Source organism: Notolepis coatsorum (genome assembly GCF_963971535.1).
Source record: "Notolepis coatsorum genome assembly, chromosome: 9".
In the NCBI taxonomy this organism is placed as follows: domain Eukaryota; kingdom Metazoa; phylum Chordata; class Actinopteri; order Aulopiformes; family Paralepididae; genus Notolepis; species Notolepis coatsorum.
Genome location: NC_140173.1, coordinates 127,990,914 through 128,014,195, shown reverse-complemented (window position 1 = coordinate 128,014,195; position 23,282 = coordinate 127,990,914). Strand labels below are relative to the sequence as shown.

The window sequence follows — 23,282 nt, the reverse complement described above, 5'->3', positions numbered from 1 at the left end:
CGTTCAACGAGCAGGAGCACCAGAGAAGGAAAAACACTGTCGGAGATTAACTGTGAGTTTGTGTGTGTGTGTGTGTGTGTGTGTGTGTGTGTGTGTGGTGTGTGTGTGTGAGATCTGTTTTAACTATTAACCTGGACACATGGTGACTTGTGGGGACCAATTTCCACACCTCATTAGGAAGTAGGCTATTTTTAGGATAAGGGTTGAAATAAGGTTATGGTTAGGGGTTCAAGTATAACGTGTGTGTGTGTGTGTGTCTCTGTGTGTGTGTGCGTGTGTGTGTGCGTGTGCGTGTCTGTTTTTAAAGTAGGGCTGGGTGATTCATCGATATTATCGATTAATCCGAATTAATGATTTAGGACGATTTTCAAAAAGTGATGTTTGGTGAAAGTTAGATTTGCACTTTATTAATCCCAATAGGGAAATTCATTCTTGTTTGATGATCAAGAGGCACCTTTTATTTGTTTTAAGTGAAGTTTGGTGAAAAAGTTATTGCACTATTAATCCCAATAGGGACATTCATCTTTGTTTGATCAAGAGTAACATTTTGTATTATATATATATATATATATATATATATATATATATATATATATATATATATATATATATATATATATATATATATATATATATATATATATATATATATATATATATATATATTATAAAAAAAGAATTAAGTGAAGATTGGTGAAAGTTAGGTTTGCACTTCAATCCCAATAGGGACATTCATCTTGGTTTGATAATTTTTTTGTGTCAAATAAAAACAAAGGTTATTTGATTGATTTCCTTGGCGTTTCTAATTTTCAAGAGAAAAAAATCGATGTAAATCGGATAAAAAAAAGAATCAGGGATTTTATTTTTAGACCATATCGCCCAGCCCTAGTTTAAAGGGATAGTTATGACATTTGGAACCATAGTCCTATTTCCTACTTGCCAATGTTGTTGTCGTTCCTTTCATGCCGTTCCTCATAGTAGCTCTGGCTAGTTAGCCTCAAACTAATGCAAAGTCAATGGGGTCAAGCTCCCGTCTGTACAAGCTGACTGAGGCTCACTGAAATCTGCTCCACGGTGCACACAAAGTACATTACAGTGAGCCTCAGTCAGCTTGTACAGACAGGAGCTTGACCTCATTGACATTGCATTCGTTTGTGGCTAACTAGCCAGAGCTACTATGAGGAACAGCTTGATTTGCACTGAGGAAGGACTAGCGATCAGCGACACCATTGCTAAGTAGGAAATTGAGCTAGCCTTCCAAACATCACAACTATCCCTTTAAAGTGAATCAGTTAAGTCAGAAAATACCCAAGTAAATGCCCCAAAACTTTGCCAACATTTCAATCTCTCTCTCTCTCTCTCTCTCTCTCTCTCTCTCTCTCTCTCTCTCTCTCTCTCACACACACAAACACACTCTTCTCTCACTCTCTGTTTCTCTCTCTCTCTGTGTCTCTCTTTCTGCGTGTGTCTCTCTCTCTGCTCCTTTCCCCCTCTCTATTTCTCTCTATTTTTTTCTCTCTTTCACACACACACACACACACACACACACACACACACACACACACACACACACACACACACACACACACATACACACACTAAATTAGAAACGCCAAGGAAATCAATCAAATAACCTTTACCCAAATCAAAAACCCTGGGTAGACAAATCCGTCCGTGAAGCTCTGAGAGAGCGCACCAAAGCATACAACGACGGCCTAGTGGCAGGCAACATGAATGACCACAAGGTGGCGCGATACAACGTAAGGAGGACAGTGTCAGAGGCCAAACGGCGCTACAGGGATAAAATTGAACTCCAGTTTGAACAAGCTGACTCTAGAGCTATGTGGCAGGGGCTCAAAACGATGACAAAGGCGCCTCCCTCAAACTGAACAGTGACATCTCCTTAGCAAATGACCTCAATACCTTCTATGCGAGGTTAGTTGCTGGAATAACAACACCAGCTCACAAGCCACGGCAATGGGGGGGGGGGGGGGGGGGGGGGGGGGGGGGGGGTTGGCTGCTGATGGAGACGCAGTGTTCAGGGTGACAGAGCATGAGGTGAGGCGGACCTTTAAAAAAGTGAATATCAGGAAGGCAGCAGGTCCGGACGGCATCCCCGGCCGCGTCCTAAAAGTCTGTGCCGACCAACTGGCCCCAGTATTCACTGATATATTTAACCTGTCCTTAGAACAGGCTGTCATCCCCACCTGCCTGAAGAAGTCCACTATTATCCCTGTACCCAAAAAATCCAAGCCTGCTTGCCTCAACGACTACCGCCCTGTAGCTCTCACCTCCATAGCCATGAAGTGCTTTGAGAAGCTAGTAAAGGGCTACATCTGCTCCTCCCTCCCCATCAACATGGACCCCCTGCAATTTGCATACCGCCCCAACAGGTCCACGGAGGACGCCATAGCCCATGTGCTGCACACAGCAGCATCACACCTGGACAAGAGGCAGGGGAACTATGTGAGAATGCTATTCATCGACTACAGCTCGGCATTCAATACCATAGTCCCCTCCATACTCATAGCCAAGCTCAGGGACCTGGGCTTGAACTATGACCTCTGCCAGTGGGTCTTGGACTTCCTGACTGGCAGACCCCAGGTGGTGAGAGCAGGCAACTGCACCTCCTCATCCATCACCCTCAACATAGGGGCCCCCCAGGGCTGTGTTCTGAGTCCCCTCCTCTACTCCCTGTACACACACGACTGTGTGGCTCAGCGGAGTAGCAATACAATCATCAAATTTGCTGACGACACAGTGGTGGTGGGCCTGATCTCTGCCAACGACGAGAGGGCCTACCTGGAAGAGGTCAAGGTCCTGGCGGGATGGTGCCAGGAAAACAGCCTCTCCCTGAACGTCAGCAAAACAAAGGAGATGATTGTGGACTTCAGGAGGTCGGGGGTCAAGGACTACAGCCCCCTCAGCATCGACGGGGCACCGGTTGAGAGAGTCAACAGCTTTAAGTACCTCGGAGCCTACATATCCGAGGACTTGACATGGACCACACACATTGACAGTGTTGTGAAGAAGGCACGACAACGCCTCTACTTCCTCAGGCGCCTAAGGAAGTTCCAAGTCAGTCAGAAGATCCTTAAGAACTTCTACTCATGTACAATAGAGAGCATCTTGACCGGCAACATCACCTCCTGGTTTGGGAATAGCACTGCACAAGACCGAAGCAGACTACAAAGAGTGACACGTTCAGCCGAACGCACAATTGGAGGGGGGCTCCCCACCCTCCAGAACATTTACAACAAGCGTTGCAAGGGCAAGGCTAAGAGAATCATTAAAGACTCCAGTCACCCGAACAACTGCCTCTTTGAACTGCTGCGGTCAGGCAAGCGATACCGGAGTCTCAAGGCGAGCACAGAAAGACTCAGAAGAAGCTTCTATCCCCAGGCCATCAGGCTGCTAAACGAACAATGAACACTACACAACAACAACCACCAAACGCACATAGCACACACATCCACACGCACACACTCACTTTAAACAAACACACTGTAGCACCCACTCCACACACTTTATAGCACACACCCACTTTAAACAAACACACTGTAGCACCCACTCCCCACACTTTATATTTATTGATGAAGGATTGCACTACAACTCGTACACCTTACTGTAAATTGTACCTAAATTGTACCTCATCCCATTTCTGCTTTGCACTATATAGTACTGTACATTAGTACACTGCATAGTATTGTATATTATATGGTAACTCAGAACATTGTACATATGTCTATACCGAACACTGTGACCTCATTTTCTTCTTCTAAATTACATGCTATACTATGTTATTTGATACTATCTTGTCTAGCACAGTCTCTGGAGCGTAACAGTAAGAAGCATTTTGTATGAAAGTATTCTGTACTTCTGTATGACAACTATTAAAGAAACTTGAAACTTGAAACTTGAAACACTATTTCTCTCACTCTCTCTGTGTTTCTCTCTTTCTCTGTCTCTTTCTGTGTGTGTGGCTCTCTCTGTGGCTCTCTCTGCCTTTTTCTGTCTCTTTGTCTCTTTATCCCTTTCTCTCTCGCTCTCTCTCTCTCCTCTCTCTCTTTCAGTTGGTCAGGTGAAATTCGATCCTCCATTGAGGAAGGAGACAGAGCCGCATCATGAGCTGGTGAGTTACGAGTTGTTTATTACGTGTGTGTGTGTGTGTGTGTGTGTGTGTGTGTGTGTGTGTCACCCTCCTGCCCGTGGCTGTTGACACTGTGATGGTTGACGGTCACAATACCTGCATGTCTGATCTCTCCTCAGCACTGAGAACACAGGGCGATCCACATGCTTTATAAATCAGTGTTTACCATCCTCTTGTCTCCTCTCCTCCACCCTCTGGTGTGTCTCCTCTCCTCCACCCTCATGTGTGTCTCCTCTCCTCCACCCTCTTGTCTCCTCTCCTCCACCCTCATGTGTGTCTCCTCTCCTCCACCCTCATGTGTGTCTCCTCTCCTCCACCCTCTGGTGTGTCTCCTCTCCTCCACCCTCATGTGTGTCTCCTCTCCTCCACCCTCATGTGTGTCTCCTCTCCTCCACCCTCTGGTGTCTCCTCTCCTCCACCCTCTTGTCTCCTCTCCTCCACCCTCTTGTGTGTCTCCTCTCCTCCACCCTCTTGTGTGTCTCCTCTCCTCCACCCTCTTGTGTGTCTCCTCTCCTCCACCCTCTGGTGTGTCTCCTCTCCTCCATCCTCTGGTGTGTCTCCTCTCCTCCACCCTCTTGTCTCCTCTCCTCCACCCTCTTGTGTGTCTCCTCTCCTCCACCCTCTTGTCTCCTCTCCTCCACCCTCTTGTTTGTCTCCTCTCCTCCACCCTCTTGTGTGTCCCCTCTCCTCCACCCTCTTGTGTGTCTCCTCTCCTCCCTCATGTGTGTCTCCTCTCCTCCACCCTCTGGTGTGTCTCCTCTCCTCCACCCTCTGGTGTGTCTCCTCTCCTCCACCCTCTTGTGTGTCTCCTCTCCTCCACCCTCTTGTCTCCTCTCCTCCACCCTCTTGTCTCCTCTCCTCCACCCTCTTGTGTGTCTCCTCTCCTCCACCCTCTTGTGTGTCTCCTCTCCTCCACCCTCTTGTGTGTCTCCTCTCCTCCACCCTCTGGTGTGTCTCCTCTCCTCCATCCTCTGGTGTGTCTCCTCTCCTCCACCCTCTTGTCCCACAATCACCGCGTTTAAAGACACAGCAAAACCCCAGCGTTATTTGAGGTGTTATTTTAGTGTTTTGTTGTTTTCTGGTGTTTTTTTTACCACACATTTTAACACCATACCGTGTTTAGGGTAATTGGGATAATCTCTTATGGTGATTATGAGTAACGTGAAGATAATGGGGCTGACCCCAATTAGTCGAATAGTTGACTAATCGATCGAAAGGAGCCGTAGTCGACTGCCAACCTCTAGTCGAATGCAAAAAAAAGAAGATTTATAATAAAAATTTAAATAAAACGCTAATGGCGCACATACTGGCGCTAACTGCCTAAAAAAAACGGGCACAAAGGCACTGAAAGAAGATTTCACCCGTCTAATGAACACACTAGACTAGACAAATATCAAGATGTATCCATCAGTGGACCAATTGCGTGCTTTCGCAGAGGACAAGAAGCCCTCAGTCGACTCCTTCAGACATTAAACAGCCCAAATATAATGTTAAATTTTTTTATTGAAATAATAATTGTATTTTTTTTTTTTTTGCATTCAGGGGGGTAGTCGACTATCGGCACATTTCGGCCAATCAAATTTGACTATCCAAATCCTTAGTCGGGGACAGCACTAGAAGATGACATTATGATCCCTGGTCCCCCTGTGCTCCCATTATTCTGTTCACTGCCTTTTGTACTTTTGTACGTTTAGTTCCCAGACTGTTATACCATATATATATTAATTATACTATACTATAGTTCTACTAGTTTATAACTTGTTATTCATGGGTATCTGTGAGCATGCTCTGAGGCTGCATGGGTGTCCCTGAGTCCAGTAGATGTGCAGCATCTTTAACCCTCTTCACTGATGCTGTGGTTGTTGTTGGGGGGGGGGGGGGGGCTGTGCAGCGTTCAAAGAGCACAACAACATGACCTGTCCTCTTTGTTCACTCTCTCCCTCCCTCACTCACTTTCACTCCCTGCCTTACCTTGGCTCACCCACACTCACTCCTTTATCACACTCACTCACTCCTTTATCACACTCACTCACTCCTTTATCACACTCACTCACTCACTCCTTTATCACACTCACTCACTCACTCCTTTATCACACTTACTCACTCCTGTATCACCTCACTCACTCCTTTATCACACTCACTCACTCCTTTATCACCCCACACTCACTCCTTTATCACACTCACTCACTCCTTTATCACCCACACTCACTCCTTTATCACCCACACTCACTCACTCCTTTATCACACTCACTCACTCACTCCTTTATCACACTCACTCACTCCTGTATCACACTCACTCACTCCTTTATCACACTCACTCACTCACTCCTTTATCACACTCACTCACTCCTTTATCACCCACACTCACTCACTCCTTTATCACACTCACTCACTCACTCCTTTATCACCCACACTCACTCACTCCTTTATCACACTCACTCACTCCTTTATCACCCACACTCACTCACTCCTTTATCACACTCACTCACTCCTTTATCACCCCCACTCACTCCTCTCATCCAACATGTGATTCCAGAGTGTGTTTAATACCCTCTGCTCACTTAGATTATCTTTTTATCAGTCTCTATGTCCTTCCATCCGTTCATCTATCCATCTAGCAAGCCTCCCTTCCATCCATCTGTCCGCCACCCTGTACCGCCATCCGTCCATCGATCCGTCCATCTATGCGTCCCTCCTCCACCTCCATCCCTCTGTCCGTCCTCCTCCACCTCCATCCCTCTGTCCGTCCTCCTCCACCTCCATCCCTCTGTCCGTCCTCCTCCACCTCCATCCCTCTGTCTGTCCTCCTCCACCTCCATCCCTCTGTCCGTCCTCCTCCACCTCCATCCCTCTGTCCGTCCTCCTCCACCTCCATCCCTCTGTCTGTCCGTCCTCCTCCACCTCCATCCCTCTGTCTGTCCGTCCTCCTCCACCTCCATCCCTCTGTCCATCCTCCTCCACCTCCATCCCTCTGTCCGTCCTCCTCCACCTCCATCCCTCTGTCCGTCCTCCTCCACCTCCATCCCTCTGTCCGTCCTCCTCCACCTCCATCCCTCTGTCCGTCCTCCTCCACCTCCATCCCTCTCTCTGTCCGTCCTCCTCCACCTCCATCCCTCTGTCTGTCCTCCTCCACCTCCATCCCTCTGTCTGTCCTCCTCCACCTCCATCCCTCTGTCTGTCCGTCCTCCTCCTCCTCCATCCCTCTGTCCGTCCTCCTCCACCTCCATCCCTCTGTCTGTCCTCCTCCACCTCCATCCCTCTGTCCGTCCTCCTCCACCTCCATCCCTCTGTCTGTCCGTCCTCCTCCACCTCCATCCCTCTGTCTGTCCTCCTCCACCTCCATCCCTCTGTCCGTCCTCCTCCACCTCCATCCCTCTGTCTGTCCATCCTCCACCTCCATCCCTCTGTCCATCCTCCTCCACCTCCATCCCTCTGTCCATCCTCCTCCACCTCCATCCCTCTGTCTGTCCGTCCTCCTCCACCTCCATCCCTCTGTCCAGTCTGTGTTTGAGGTTGATATATTAACATGAGGTTGTTTCTCTCACCCCGTCTTGCTGACCAGTGTGAATCTGAGCCGTTTCTGGACTGTGTTGAGGATCACTACTATACTGCAAGAGCTAACCTGGTACTATTTTCTCTCTCTCTCTCTCTCTCTCTCTTTCTTTCTGTCTGTCCGTTTCCTCTCGTACAGCCCTCCTTCTCTCCCCGTCTCCTGTCTATCTCTCTCGGTCCATATTTCTCTCTCTCTCTCCTCTCCTCTCTCTCTCTCTCTCTCCTCTCTCTCTCTCTCTCTCTCTCTCTCTTTCTCTTTCTCTTTCTCTTTCTCTTTCTCTTTCTCTTTCTCTTTCTCTTTCTCTCGCTCTCTCTCTCTCTCTCTCTCTCTCTCTCTCTCTCTCTGTCTCTCTCTGTCTGTCATTCTCTCTGTCTCACTCTGTCGTCTATTGTTTTTCCACAGTGGTGATGGTCTAGGCTGTTTAGTGTCGGTTTGATGGGGCTGTATGATTTATCTTTGGTTTTATTTGTCAAATTATTGGTTTGTTTATGTCTTTGTGTATGTTTTATTATTATTATTATTATTTTATAATGTTGACATCATGTTTGCTGCCTCATTAACTGCTGTTTAGTTGCCATGGCGATAAGAGTTGGTGGTGGTGGTGGTATTGTTGTTTTAAGGTCTATATACAGTGTGACAAAATGATCATTTTACAAGGACTAGGTGAATTTTGGTTGAATTATTTTTTTCTTCAGAAATTGAATTGAATTGCATTTTTAAAAAATAGGCCAGTATTAGATTATGATTGTTAATTGAGAGATATGCTGATCGCTCAGTTCTGAAGCATTGTTTTTGGTGCTGGCGAAGTTGGTGTTGCTTTCACTTGAATCATCTACTGCAGGGGTTCTCAAACTTTTTTTTATACCATGATGACCCCATTTTATTTAGGATTCTTTTTTTACTTGCCAATGTGCCACCCGACTGTCACCTACCCACGACCCCACTTTGGGTCGCGACCCGTAGTTTGAGAACCACTGATCTACTGAATCAGCAGGTGACACAAGGAATCCACACCCACCATGTACAGCACACTGGGGGCTGCACGGCTCATCTACTCTAGCGGTCATTCAAAGCAGGTCATAAAGGAGATATAATGTTACATTTTTAACATGGTCCTCAACATGATCAGAGGAGCGTGGTATCAGTTACTGCCGCTTTCTATTTGACAGGTTTGAAGTAAGAATGTAAGTCAGCCTTATTAGCCTTACATCTGGAACAGACTAGAAGCCTTCAGTCATTTAGCCTTACATCTGGAACAGACTAGAAGCCTTCAGTCATTTAGCCTTACCCCTGAAACAGACTAGAAGCCTTCAGTCATTTAGCCTTACATCTGGAACAGACTAGAAGCCTTCAGTCATTTAGCCTTACATCTGGAACAGACTAGAAGCCTTCAGTCATTTAGCCTTACATCTGGAACAGACTAGAAGCCTTCAGTCATTTAGCCTTACCCCTGAAACAGACTAGAAGCCTTCAGTCATTTAGCCACACCGGTTCCTGACAGGCAGCGAGCGAGCGAACTGGAGACGAAATCGCGCGCGACACTGTCCTGATATGACGCGGCGCTTGTCCGAGTGTGTCTGTGTGTGTGTATTTACCTGGAAGCACAGGGGCAAAGCAGCCTGCGATTCTCGACCAATAAAAAGGGTTTAGGGGCGGGACTCGGCCGCGTAATCGCTCAACTAGAGACACAGCGAGCGAATATTTGAGGGGGGAGCGACATCGCCGCTCAGTTCGCTGTCGCTCGCGGTAGGTCAGGATTGTCTGATTGAAACGAATACATTTTTATCATTTTCGCAATCACGCTCGCTCGCGTCGCTCCCTGTCAGGAACCGGTGTTACCCCTGAAACAGACTAGAAGCCTTCAGTCATTTAGCCTTACCCCTGAAACAGGCTGGAAGTGGAATGAACACAGAACACATGCTGAAAGGCAGTGGCACCCGCTTCACATCGACGCCCCTGTTAAAGGTAGACTCTGGAATGCCGACAAACAGCGACCTCCAGGCAAAGGAGCCCCGCTCGGTATTTCACTTTGTTTACATGTTTTGTGTTGGTCTGATGCGCGGGTTGGATGTGAATGGGTAGAGTGGAGGGGTTGCTATTGCTGGCTACACCTCAGGCTCTGACAAGAGAGGTCTGGCCAAAACAGAAAATGTAAGCAAAGTGCAATACCAAGCATGGCTCTTTTGCCTAGAGGTAGCCGCTTACAGATTCTACATTTAATGACACACACGGCATATATTAAGAACCCTTTGGCTCGGTGTGTCTGCTCTAGCGCCAGCATTCCCCTAGCGTCCGGCCATTCTGCTCTCACTTCCTGTCTGTCTCAGGGGTTACACATCAACAGTGGCTCTCCAAAGAATGCAAATGAACCAAATGTATTTGATTAATAAACAATGCACAACATGTATTTGTTAGGTTGTTCCACAGCTTTACAACAGAAATCTTGTGTAGGCTGGTTGACTCTTTCCACGAGCGCCACCTAGTGGTCTAAATCAAACTAGTCAGTGCAACCCCTGATTCATACACACACACACGCGCACACACGCACACATGCACACACACACACACACACACACACACACACACACACACACACACACACACACACAATACAGAATATACAGCACTTCTTGGGGTCTGTAGGGTAAGCACTTATTCCCTCCCCCCTGAACATTTATGGAGATGTATGGGCCTTTTAAGTCAGTGATAAAAGTGTCTTTCAAGGATAAAGTGAGCTCCTGCACTGATTATTATAGTTCAATATTCAATATTTGATCACCAAAACCCCCCAAAAAGCATAAACCCCCCCCCCCCCCCCAAAAGGGCCGCCAAAAATTGGGCTTGCACGCACACAGACCCAGTGCCCTTTTCAGCCTTTGAGCACCTGCCCCTCTAAAGTCCTGTGCACGGTCCTGCACACATGCACACACACACACACACTCTACCTGTTACTACCTGTTAATGTTTACCTCCTTATACGTGACATTTTTGTATTTGTGTTAATTGGTGTTTTCCTCCACAGATAGAGCGCTCTGCTGCTGTGTTCATGTCTGCTCATACATCACACAGCTGACAGCTCGAAGGCCTCTTAAAGGGATAGTCCACCTATTTATCTTGATCTGTTAGAATCAGATTGTTTTTCTTTGGTCACATATTCACACAGCACACGGCTCTACAGGAGCAGAGTGGAATTATTTCGCTCTTTGTTCTCTCTATCTTGCAGCAGTAATAGAATGCAAGTACTGTAGAATAAAGATGAATAAGATAGAATCAAATGTAAATGGCATGGAATAGCAGCAGCTGGGCACTACAACAGAGTGTCCCCTGTCACCCGCAGGCAGGCGTCTCGGTCCTTGTGCACCAGGGTCTTGGTTTTTGAAAATGTCGGAAGCAGAAAATGCAATAGTTTGTTAGCATCTTGTCTAGTAGGGGTGTAACGATGATTTACATTACGTTTACAGATTCAATAGGAATTTAAATTTTGAGGTCACGATTTGATTTTCACTTCTTGGTTGGTTAAAATGTATTCATACTACAGAGCTCTAATTATAGGTAATTTACTGTATATAGGTATATGGTATGGCTCCAAATTTTTTTATTTAAATGTTGTAAACAATCATTCCATCGGTTAACCTGAGGGGGGGGGGGGGGAGCTTTCTAAATTCTGTGCTAAGCTAAATCCATGCTTCACACCACCCACTGACCATCCACTAGCATGCTTAGCATGATGCTAATTTTATTTTACTTCCAATATCTCAAATACCAAAACAAGCTTTTTTGGGGTCATATGAGCGTCTTAGAAAGGTGGACTATCCCTTTAACGCGCGTGTGACAGAATGTTTGCGCTTACCGGTAGACGCTTGCACATGTGCGTAAGGTGTCTCAGAAAATATATTATGTTTGTGAGCAAAATATTGGGGCAGATAATTAGTGGGATGGTTACTGTATAGTAGACTGATGTGTCAACCACTCAAGGAGTAATTATTACAGTATTCTACTAATAGTAATATATGTTCTGTTCTTTAGGACCTACAGTTGGAGTTTGGACATGATTCACCAAGTCTACTGGGAGGAAACAAGTAAGTCAATCTCTCTTCTCTCTTCTCCATCTCTCTTTACTCTATCTATTTCTCTCCTCTGTGTCTCCTCTGTTTCTCTCTCCTCTGTCTCTCTCCTCTACATCCCTCTCACTCTCCCCCATCTCTATCTCTCTTACTCTCTCCTCTGTCTCTCCTCCATCTCTCTTCTATGCCTCTCTCGCTCTCGCTCTCTCTCTCGCTCTCGCTCTCGCTCTCGCTCTCTCTCTCTCTCTCTCTCTCTCTCTCTCTCTCTCTCTCTCTCTCTCTCTCTCTCACTCTCTGTCTCTGTCTCTGTCTCTCCTCTCTCTCTCTCTCTCTCTCTCTCTCTCTCTCTCTCTCTCTCTCTCTCTCTCTCTCTCTCTCTCTCTCTCTCTCTCTCTCTCTCTCTCTCTCTCATGCTACTATTGTGTCTCCACCCCCTTGTAAACCTAGTCCACCTCCCCCATGGGAAATAAGGTGCAGTTCAGCAGCAGATGGTTGTGTGTGTGTGTGAGTGAGAGAGAGAGAGAGAGTGAGAGAGAGAGAGAGACACTAATACTGTATGTCTAATCTTCTCATCACTTATTCATGACAGAACTGCAGATAACAGATGCTCTGCGAGCACTGTGTGTGAATGTGTGTGATAAGTGTGCTGTGTCAGCAGAAGGAGTCAGGTCAGGTCACTATGTCCTTGACCGCTCTTTGCTAACCTGAGAGGGTTTGTGAAGTTTCTTTGAAGGGATGCAACTCTACACGGGTGTTTAGGATAGATGTGGGGGCAGGTATTTAGAAATTAGGCGCCATAGTCTTGTTCTGTCCTCTATCTTCTCTATTCCTCCTCTCCCCCGTTTATCTTCTCTCCTTCTTCTCCTCATCTCTCGATCATTCTACTCGTTCATTCGACAGGAGTCTTCTCAAATCAGTGGAGGAGGAGCTTCAGCAGAGGTGAGTCAGGTCCCACCCACTCCCTGCTCCATCCCAGGCCCCCCCCCCCCTGATTCGCTGGAGCTCTAACCATGCCCACCCATCAGCCAATCACTGTTAACAGGAGGACTAATCCAGCCAATCACGCGTGACTAATGTGCTGTAACGGCTGCCGGTCATCATACTGCTGCCAGCATTTGGATTCCTCTGTTTTTCCTCTTTTGCTGCTAGGAGCATTAATACCACGACAAGGCAGTGTACTGTATAGGACCACCCTGCAAAGCATGGCTTTTATACACACACACACACACACACACACACACACACACACACACACACACACACACACACACACACACACTGTTTTTCTTAGTCCGAGCCACGATTGGCGTCCGTTGGAATTACATAATAAAATTGATGATTCCTAGTTGTGTGCTTTTAGGTAATTAATTTAACTTGTAGTGATTACGTCCTGAGACCTGTTTTGTTTGAATTTGTGGCTCATATATTATATTTATCGAACTGATGAATCTCGTATGAACGTTTCTACATTATTTAGTTGCTATATTGCAACATTTGAACATATCCATAGAGCAAATACAGCTTTTAACCCTTTCACCACCACACTATTAGAAGGCTAACCCTTTCACTACCACACTACAAACGGTTAACCTGTGGGTTCTCAGTGTCTCCCTCTGTTGGCGGGCAGAGGTAACGGCGGCTCCCCACTACTAGGGCATGGTCTTCCATTCCGTGATTGATGTTGCCCACTCCTCTTTCACAGATTAGTTGTTAATTGTGTTTACATCCAACCAATTCCTACCACATTTGTCGAGGGGAGTGAGGGGTTACCTTAGATTCAGAATGGATAGAACGGGCACTCTGCCATCTCATGGTGATCTTCGTTGACACGTCTTAAGATGAGTACAACTGTGATAATGTTGATGTGGAAATGAGCCTGGTTTCACACTGCATAGGAAAGTTGGTATGTTCACCCGAACTGCCACTGGACTGCTTAGTCACATGTTGTGTGTGAGCCTCATGCACGGTCTGTACACATGCTTATTTCTGGGACACCGTAGTCCAGAGGTTTGACCTCTGCAGCCATCATAAGTGTACCAGCCAAATGAGCATTCAAGATAGTCGATTTGAATGAGAACGCCAATTCTATTCATTAATTTTGTGGGAACAATCTTCCATGGAATGGAAGTCTCTAATGCACACACACGCGCGCACACGCACACACACACACCACCCCCTAGCCTCAGGCTTACTGCCGTCACATCTGACTAGATCTGGAAAGACTGGATAGGTTTAAGCAAGATAGTTGTGTTCAGACAAGTTAAGGAGGGTGGATGTTAGTTATTTCATGATTCCATCCGTCAGTTAAACTTTGCGACATGCAGTTGTTGTTGCTTCCTGTCCAGTTCTTTGAGGTGTAGTCATATGAGCTGGTGGGACGGGTGGGAGGTCGTTTGTGGACAGAGCTTCACTGAGCTCTCCCTCCTCCTTCTCCTCTTCCTCCTCCTTCTCCTCTTCCTCCTCAATCCCTCCCTCCTCCTTCTCTTCCTCCTCAATTCTTCCTCCTCTTCCTCCTTGATCCCTCCCTCCTCCTTCTCCTCGATCCCTCCCATCTTCTCCTCTTCCTCCTCAACCCCTCCCTCCTCCTTCTCCTGTTTCTCCTCGATCCCTCCCTCCTCCTTCTCATCTTCCTCCTCGATCTTATCCTCTTCCTCCTTGATCCTTCCCTTCCTCCTTTTCTTCTTCCTCGACCCCTCTCTCCTTCTCCTCTTCCTCCTCGATCCCTCCCTTCCTCCTTCTCTTCCTCCTCGACCCCTCTCTCCTTCTCCTCTTCCTACTCGATCCCTCCCTCCTCTTCCTCCTCAATCCCTCCCTCCCTCCTCCTTCTTCTCTTCCTCCCAATCCCTCCCTCCCTCCTTCCTTCTCCTCTTCCTCCTCAATCCCTCCCTCCTTTATTCTCCCCTTCCTCTGACTCTTCAACCCCCTTTCCATAATTCCTCTCCCCTTACTTCCCTTTTACTCTTCCTCTTCCTCCTCCTCCCTGCCCCTCCCCCCTTCCCTTCACCACCACGCCTCCTCATCTTAACACTCCCCCATCCCAATTTCCCTCTTACCCCTCTCTCCTCCTTAACTCCCCCTCCTCCCCCCCTTCCCTCTTCCTCCTCTTCTCCCTCTCTTCATCTCCTCTCCCAGGGGCCATGTGGCATACTTAGGGGATGATGAGGATGAGGATGATGCTGATGATGATGGTGGTGGTGATGAAACACACACTCAGTAAGTCCCGTCCCTGCCTCCATCTCTCTCTCTCTCTCTTTCTCTCTCTCTCTCATCCCTCCATCTCTCCTTGCGGTGAGAAAGAGGAGGAAAACGGGAGGGAGAAGGAGAAGAAAGGATGCGTAGGCTTCCCCTCTCAGAGTTTCATCCATGCATCTCCATGCAGCATGCCACACCATCACACCACATGCTGCTTAGTGTTTTTGTGTGTGTGTGTGTGTGTGTATTTATACTGTGTGTGTGCATTTTCTTTCTGCTGTTTTTGTGTGTATCCTTTTAACTACACTGACCCTTGGACTCCGGTCTAAAAACACTAACAACATCCCTAACCCTTAACCCGGTGCTACAGTGCGAAAAGTACAGTATGTTCATTAAATACAATGGCAATTGACGTTTAGAGGTGGTCGTGAATGCATACAAAGTCCGTGGAAAGGCGTGAGCGGAGGCACACTGGTGCAGCTTTGCTCGAGGCAGCGCAAGTAGTATTGGTTCCACTTGAAAATGTTTCAACTTGAGCAAGAAATTGTGGGCATATTTCACAATAAGTGCCTTGTAGCCTATCGATAGAAAGGGTCTCGTGTTGAGACCAATCGCACTAGCATGTCTTCAAACTGACGCGAGTGAAGCGAGACAGTATTTCTCATCAGAGTGTACTATTATTATTAAGACTTTCTTGACAATGGTTGTTTTTTCTTAATTTTTTCACTAGAATGAAATACGTACTTATACATGGTCGAAAAAGAGGACTATTAACACTTTCTATGCCACTCACGAGTTTTCTCGGAATTATTAATATCTCGTTGAAAGCCACTCACGAGATTGCTTTTTTTTTTTTTTTTTTTTTCCGATCTGAAATCATATTGCATCACGCGAGCCTACCCTAGTCTACCCGAGCGCCGCCGGCGATCAGATGTGGAAAAAAGCGCCCCCTATCGTCTCCCAGATGACATAAGGGATTTTGGAATGGACTAAATGAAAATGGATGGGGAAAAAAATCCTGTACTCCACATTTTCCAGTCCACCCATGCAGCCGGAGTACCAGGGTTCATTCAGGGGGCTCTGAGCCCCGCGGAATCATGTACTGCACTGTACACACGTTGGATCTATACACTTATCGATTTTTTCTAATGGTGATCAGGAATTGGAATATACCAGTTGGATACCATCTGATGTCAGGTAAGGAATCTATGTTATCAGTGTTAGGATAATCAGACTCATTTTGATGAAGATATAGGCTGTTTTGTGAAATGGGCTCTATTGGTTTTACTGAAAAAATCCAAGAGGAAATGAACACGGCGATTATCCGTGCGCGGCTCGAATGTGCGTGCGTGTACGTATAATATTGATCATCTAGCGTTTATTTGAAAACGATTCATAAATAGGCCGACAAATAGCAACGTTCTGGAATATTCCAGTAAAAGACGATTATCATAGAATGCCCCAGAATGGACTGTTTTTTACCTCAAAACGGGTGCTTTTCAAAATGCTCTCAAACGGAAATGAAGCGATAAAAAACCAATCTGCCTTGACAGCACTGACTGGAAAAGGATTCTTTGATAAGTGACGGGCAGATTAGACACATAGCCATAATTTAAAACATAGATTAGGCGATATTAACGATAACATTAAAGTGGATGGTGGCATTCAAGCGCTAACTCTGGCGCCACCTCGTGGCATAGATAGTGTTAATCAACTGCTGCTCCAGAGGCAAGGAACTTTGGCCAATAATTATAACCAACAGTGTTTTGTCACTCAGAGCTCACTGTTTCTCATCACATTATTTGATCCCATTTGTCAGTTCTTACCCCTGATGATGACAGTACAGTATCTCTCATTCACAGTACATTGCTTAAAAAAAAGTTGAGGTCGAAGAGAGTCATTAGGGATGGCAGAGTGAAAGCCAGTAGCTCAACAGACTAGTCAAAAGTATTAGATTACTGTATATGAAAACAGATTAAATTGAGTGAAGGAGAGCGGACCCACCCTAACTACCTCACTATTATAGAGATGCAGGAGCACGAGTGTCGTGTATCAAGGAGTATCATCGATTTCATGTAAAAGTGTGACCTGAGATATGTACAATAGTACCAGATTGCTTCGTGGCTCCGGACGTGTCCTGAATTCCTGCGTGTCGCTAGAGTTTGGACGGACCTACACAGCGGTCTGTCATCAGACCGTGGAGAAAAGGAAACAGAGTTCCTTTCCAATAATAAAACGTCTTAATGGGTTTCACATCTCTGGCCAGTGAAGGAATACAGTCCAAGTCGAGATGTTTTTAAATCATTCCAGCTTGTTGCCATTTTCAACAGTGAGCTCCCTTCACTCCATTTGGATCCCATGTCTTTAGACTAGGGATGCTCGATATTGGCTTTTTTACCGATACCGATATTCCGATATTGTCCAACTCTTAATTTCCGATACCGATATCAACCGATACCGATATTTGCAGGGTTTCCCCCCCAAAAAAACTGAATAATTTCAGGTAACTAATAATTTCACTGGATGCAATATTGTTATTGTTTTTTTTTTTATCTTTTTACCGATACCGATATTTTCCGATATCACATTTTACTGCCGATATCGGCAGATAATATCGGCCATCCCTACTTTAAACATGTAAAATAAAACAGAAAGTGTGCACTCTTCTGCGATGTGAAGCAACGTGCGCGCGTGAACACAACGTGTTTCAAGATGTGCACATGTTGTTACTTTACGCCTCGCTCTTTGAGGTCCTTTTCTGAGCCCACTTTGACTCGCAGGTACTGAGGCGTGACATGCGACATGCGCCCGGGTAGTCGTGTTTAGTTTCACTGCCCACCTTGACATTTTGAATTGTAGAGCTTCATATTCTTCAACAGGAAAGGGGGGAGGGTTCTCTATTGGCTCTGAATGGAGCGTAACAATGGAGAAATGGCTTGTAAATAAGCATCGCAAGCATTTCTCATCAAATCACTGAATACTATTAGTTCCAGCTTGTTGCGGTGCCCACATTGGTTTGCAACAATGGCAAAAGGTTTGTTTTAAAGTGACATCATACAGTAGGAACCATGTCCCCGTACTGAGCCCAGTGAAGGAAACACAAGAGACTCTAATTCAAAATGTCACCCCTGTGTCTTTTTGTTGTGTTGTGCGCTCCCCTTGCGCCGCCATCTGTTTACGTGTGTGTGTGTGTGTGTGTGTGTGTGTGTGTGTGTGTATGACGTATGTGTGTGCGTGCGCATGTGTTTATTTGTCTCTGAAACAGTTTTTTTATTATTATTTTTTTTTCATGTTTTCGAAGCTGTTATTCTCAAATACAGTAGCAGATGTGATGTAATTGTGACTCTTCATCAGTAGTTCTGTGACTGGCTCACGTCTGTCCCCCATTTGAATGTGTGTGTGCGCTCTGATTGGTGCTGATGTCTGTCAGTCATCAACTCGGGTCTCTAATTAGGTCATTCCTTTATATGACTGACATGATAAAGTCTCTGGGCATGATGGTGTCTGTGCTGGGTGTCTGTGCCCGAGGCTCCACATGTCGGTCCCATCTGTACGTCAGTTGTTCACGTTGATATTAGGGATGAGCGCGATTAATGTTTTCCCAGATCGAGGACTCTCTTGAATTACTTGAGTAGTGCTCGAGTAGTTGTTTATGGAAATCTATTTTTAGAATGCATCTTAAAGAGCATGGCAGCAGCAATAATGAGTTATTGCACAGAGTCTCACACACACACACACACACACACACACACACACACACACACACACACACACACACACACACACTACAGATTTGTATTATGTCTCGCTCCCTGGGATTTATTACCCTATGCGTAATGCTTGTCAGTCAAAACGGTCCGTTACCATTTGTAATAATTACATTACCTCCACTCCGTCTGCAGCAGGTCTCACCGGTCATGGAGCGTCATATTTCTTAAGAAAAAAAAGTGTCTTCAACATGACCATATGAATAGTCTATGAGCGCAAAGTGGGCGACATGTTGTTGGCACAATTTGGAAATGCATAAACACGAGCTGCCGTTTGTATCTTTTACATAACGCTCAGCGGGCTTTATCTCAATGTTCCAAATGTGTTGTTCCTGCAACAACTCACCTTGTGGGATTTCAGAGCGCAATTTCTGTTTCAGTGGCAAAAACAAGCACTAGAGTTCAGTTGAAACGGCAAGTACTGGAGTAATCAATTACTCACGCCCATCCCTAGTTGATATCAGTCATCTTTGTTCACTGGTTTCTTTTGTCGTGCAGTCATCTCATATGTGTCCATGTTGTTCTACCTCTGTGTGTGTTATTGTGATACATGAGTATCTAAATTGTATGTATATTGTTTGGATAGTGACCCTGGCATATCACATGTCACACACATCTTCTGTGTATGACTCTCGTTTCTTACGCTAAAAGCGAGAATTGACTCGTCACTCGAAGCCTAAGCCTCTCCCTCTTTTCCCTCCCTTCAGCAAATCAAGCACCATCATGAGGCCGAAGGTCCCGCCCCCACTTCCTCCCAAGGTAGGAACAACCAATGACATGTAGGTCTTAACTGTGTGTTCACACTGCATTCGAACTCAGGGAAAAGTCACTGGAAGTTTATTCTATGAACAGAGACATCAAGAGAAACATCTGCCATTAGATGATTTTGGCAACAAATAAATAGGTGGCTGGTGCTGAACATTTTGGGTGACGTTACCCACCAGCAGCCAATCACATGCTACTATTGCAAAGAAATCTCAGTTACAGTATAGCTGCAACACAATTGGTGGTGAAAGATTACAGTGTTTTCAGCCTTTAATCACCTCGTCACCTGCTGCTCTGTGACTTGCCTCCGCGTTGTGTCATTTCGTACTTGGTTATCTCATTAGCTGTCTCACACTGTATCAACCCTGTTAGTACATCCGTAATCAGAAGAAACGACGCTGGCAACGTGATCTACTTCCTCAGATCATGATGTTTGTTTTCATAAACATAGCTTCGTACAAGATGTAACCAATTCTGTAATGTCCTTGAACAGTCTTTGAAGAAAACCTAAATTCATTATTCTACCGTCTCTTCTGCTTTCAGTCCAATGGTGGTTGAGGCCTCGTCGTAGCCAACAACCCTTCCCTGTTAGCCAAAGCTAGCGATAATGTGGCATTCCCCCCCCCGCGAGGGGAGGAGGGATCGTTTCAAAGTCTCTGTCGTCGCGTCTGCTGGTGTCTGCTCGTGTCTTAGTCTAACTTACCCCGGAAAAACTCACATCTCATAACGTCTTTTCCCTAGCAACGGGGTCCCGCCCCCTTTTCTCGTTACTAAGTGACACGACCATGACAACGGCACTCTTGGTCCTTGACACACTAAACGTCTCTTTTCTCCCCATAGCTCTCTGACCAAACCTCCCCCCACCAGTGCTATCAGGTGTTGATGTTACCAACCTGCCGACGACCTCGGAGCCCAGCCCATGGCTCTATTAGCCTGTGGCTTCCCAGTCTAACTTGAAAGCACACCCCACTAATACTGTCCTCCTCATCTGAGATCTAATAGCAGATGCTGTCATCTACAGATATTTACATTATATACACATTGAAAAACAAGGCTACTTCCTTCAATGCAACACAATTGGTGGAAAAGCCAGCAATTGGCTGCAGTAGGTGAAATCTGCCATTAAGCAGTAGTGCAGTGACATGGTTTCTAGCAGTCTGAACACAGCTGCTTCTGATATTGTCTGGGTTTTTCCAAATAGGATTAATTTAAAGTCTAAGCTTAGTTTTTTTATTACATAAATCAGGCCTGTCACATTCCCTCTCTAATGTACTGCATGTCTCTCTTTCTCTGTCCTGTCCTGGTTCAACCCCCCATATCTCTCTCTCTCTCTCTCTCTCTCTCTCTCTCTCTCTCTCTCTCTCTCTCTCTCTCTCTCTCTCTCTCTCTCTCTCTCTCTCGCTCTCGCTCTCTCTGAACCTCTATCTCTCTCCTTCTTTCTCTTTCTCTGTCGTTCACTACTCCTATCCTCCTCCTATCCTCCATCTGTCCTGCCCTTCTGCTAACCCCCCTCTCTCTGTCTCTCTCTGTCCTGCCCTTCTGCTATCCTCTCTCTCTCTCTCTCTCTCTCTCTCTCTCTCTCTCTGTCTCTGTCTCTGTCTCTGTCTCTGTCTCTGTCTCTCTCTCTCGCTCTCTCTCTCTCTCTCTGTCTTTCACTCTCTCTCTCTCTCTGTCTCTCACTCTCTCTCTCTCTCTCTCTCTCTCTCTCTCATTCTCTCTCAAGCCGAAGTCCATCTGCCCGCCGCCGCCACAACAGCAACAGAAACACCACCATCCACAGCCTGAAAGCCAATCGCAGAGCGAGGACGACGGGGGAGGAACCATCAAACGCTGTCCAGTCCCAAGCACGCCCAGCCCCGCCAGGCCCTCTAACGTACCCCCGCGCCCCCCTCCCCCGAGGCTGCCCCCCCATCGTCGCAGTAGCCTAGGTAACGAGAACACGCAGGGCGTGGACGCCGAACACTCGGACCCAGGGGATGATGGGAGCTTTAGGCATTTCTGGGAGTGGCTTCACACGCCTCACACAGATGAGGAGCTGGAGGAGGCATGGGAGGTTCTGAAGGAGGAGGAGGACGAGAGTAAGACCGGCGGATTGGTAGATCCATAGTCTCCCAGACCCTGCCCTCTCCTTTTGATTGGTTGTCTGGTCCCATCAGTTAGTCCTTGTAGAATCTGATTGGTTTATTTGTTCCATTGGTCAGTACTTCTAGAGTCTGATTGGTTGTCTTTTTTTCTTTTCTTTAGTTTTTTCCATCCATCAGCTCCTGCTTTATGGTGCATTCAGCCGGTCCCTGTCAACTCATAAGGTTGGACATTTATCACATGGCCTAGTTGTTGTTACAAGGTGATAGCATTTGGATGCTAACCTGTTGGAAGAAATCAGATTCAAGGCAGTAGATTCAGCCATATTATTATTCAATTTTCAACTCTCTTTTCTTGTTGCAGGTGGTTTGATGATCCCACTATGTCAATATCATATTTCTGGTGATGTGTCATGTACAGAATAATAAATCATAGTTTGGAGGAAAGGTCTCACGTATCCAGGTACCATGGAAGTTGAACCAGCCTGAATTCACCACTGGTAGATGCGACTTGGTCGGCCGTTAGTTGTCCAATTTTACCACCAGACGAGGACCGGCCAGAACGCACCATAAATCTTGACTGTTTGTCTCAACTTATTTTTGTGGAGTCTTGATTAGTTGTCCAATCCCGTCAATCAAAACACCACGTCCGCCTCCCCTGCTCCCTCCCTCCCTCCCTCCCTCCCTCTCTCCCTCTGTGGTCCTGTATGCTACTGTTGTCGTTCCATTAGCTTGTATGCCAGTGTTGTAATTCCATTAGCTTGTATGCTAGCGTTGTAGTTCCATTAGCTTGTATTCTAGTGTTGTAGTTCCATTAGCTTGTATGCTAGTGTTGTAGTTCCATTAGCTTGTATGCTAGTGTTGTAGTTCCATTAGCTTGTATGCCAGTGTTGTAATTCCATTAGCTTGTATGCCAGTGTTGTAGTTCCATTAGCTTGTATGCCAGTGTTGTAATTCCATTAGCTTGTATGCTAGTGTTGTAGTTCCATTAGCTTGTGTTGTAGTTCCATTAGCTTGTATGCCAGTGTTGTAGTTCCATTAGCTTGTATGCCAGTGTTGTAATTCCATTAGCTTGTATGCTAGTGTTGTAGTTCCATTAGCTTGTGTTGTAGTTCCATGCACGCACACGCTCCCTCCCTCTGAGTTGTACATTTCCACTGTTGTTCGTAGGCAATGGACTGAACTCTCAGCAGAACGGAGGAGAGAAGGTCAGCCCTGTGGTGGAGAGACAGTCCACGATGCCCCCTAGTGTTCCCATCCGGAAGGACAGGAAGGACATTCCGGTATTTGACCCGTTGTGCTTAAAAGTGCAAGTAACTTCTCCGAGTGCTCCGGCAGTACGGTCCATTACTCACCCACTCTGCACTGTGTGTTTCTCTCTGTTTTCCCCCCTTCTGCCTAGAAGCCCATAAGCAACGGTCTCCCGCCGACACCCAAAGTGCATGTGAGTATCAGGACCACCCTGTCTCTTCTCTTTCTCCGATATAAAGTCTTAACGCTCTAAAACCGTGGCATACGGAGATTAGTTTATTGTGTTGACACAACCGCGTTATGTATAAACCTTGGAAAGAGACCCGTCCTTGACATCAGCAAGACCCAAAACGTTCCCACGACTTCCTGATAGAATGCACACTCCTACGCAGAACTCCCGCCCAGAAAGAGCTCTGCCCCAACAAGTGCCTTTTATAATGGCAGGCATTTCCTGACCTC

General features: G+C 46.3%; 1 protein-coding gene across 1 annotated transcript in view; it reads left to right on the top strand.

Moving 5' to 3' along the window:
* LOC311234949 (mitogen-activated protein kinase kinase kinase kinase 3-like) overlaps positions 1 to 23,282 on the top strand; it is a 113,729-nt gene that overhangs the window by 71,263 nt on the left and 19,184 nt on the right. Inside the window, exons 13-22 of the mRNA XM_084322228.1 lie at positions 1 to 52; positions 4,074 to 4,132; positions 7,713 to 7,775; positions 11,730 to 11,782; positions 12,668 to 12,706; positions 14,900 to 14,980; positions 19,434 to 19,485; positions 21,215 to 21,569; positions 22,743 to 22,855; positions 22,975 to 23,016. The exon at positions 1 to 52 is cut by the window's left edge and continues 28 nt beyond it. Coding sequence (XP_084178354.1) covers positions 1 to 52; positions 4,074 to 4,132; positions 7,713 to 7,775; positions 11,730 to 11,782; positions 12,668 to 12,706; positions 14,900 to 14,980; positions 19,434 to 19,485; positions 21,215 to 21,569; positions 22,743 to 22,855; positions 22,975 to 23,016 — 909 coding nt within the window. The remainder of the gene's footprint in view (positions 53 to 4,073; positions 4,133 to 7,712; positions 7,776 to 11,729; positions 11,783 to 12,667; positions 12,707 to 14,899; positions 14,981 to 19,433; positions 19,486 to 21,214; positions 21,570 to 22,742; positions 22,856 to 22,974; positions 23,017 to 23,282) is intronic.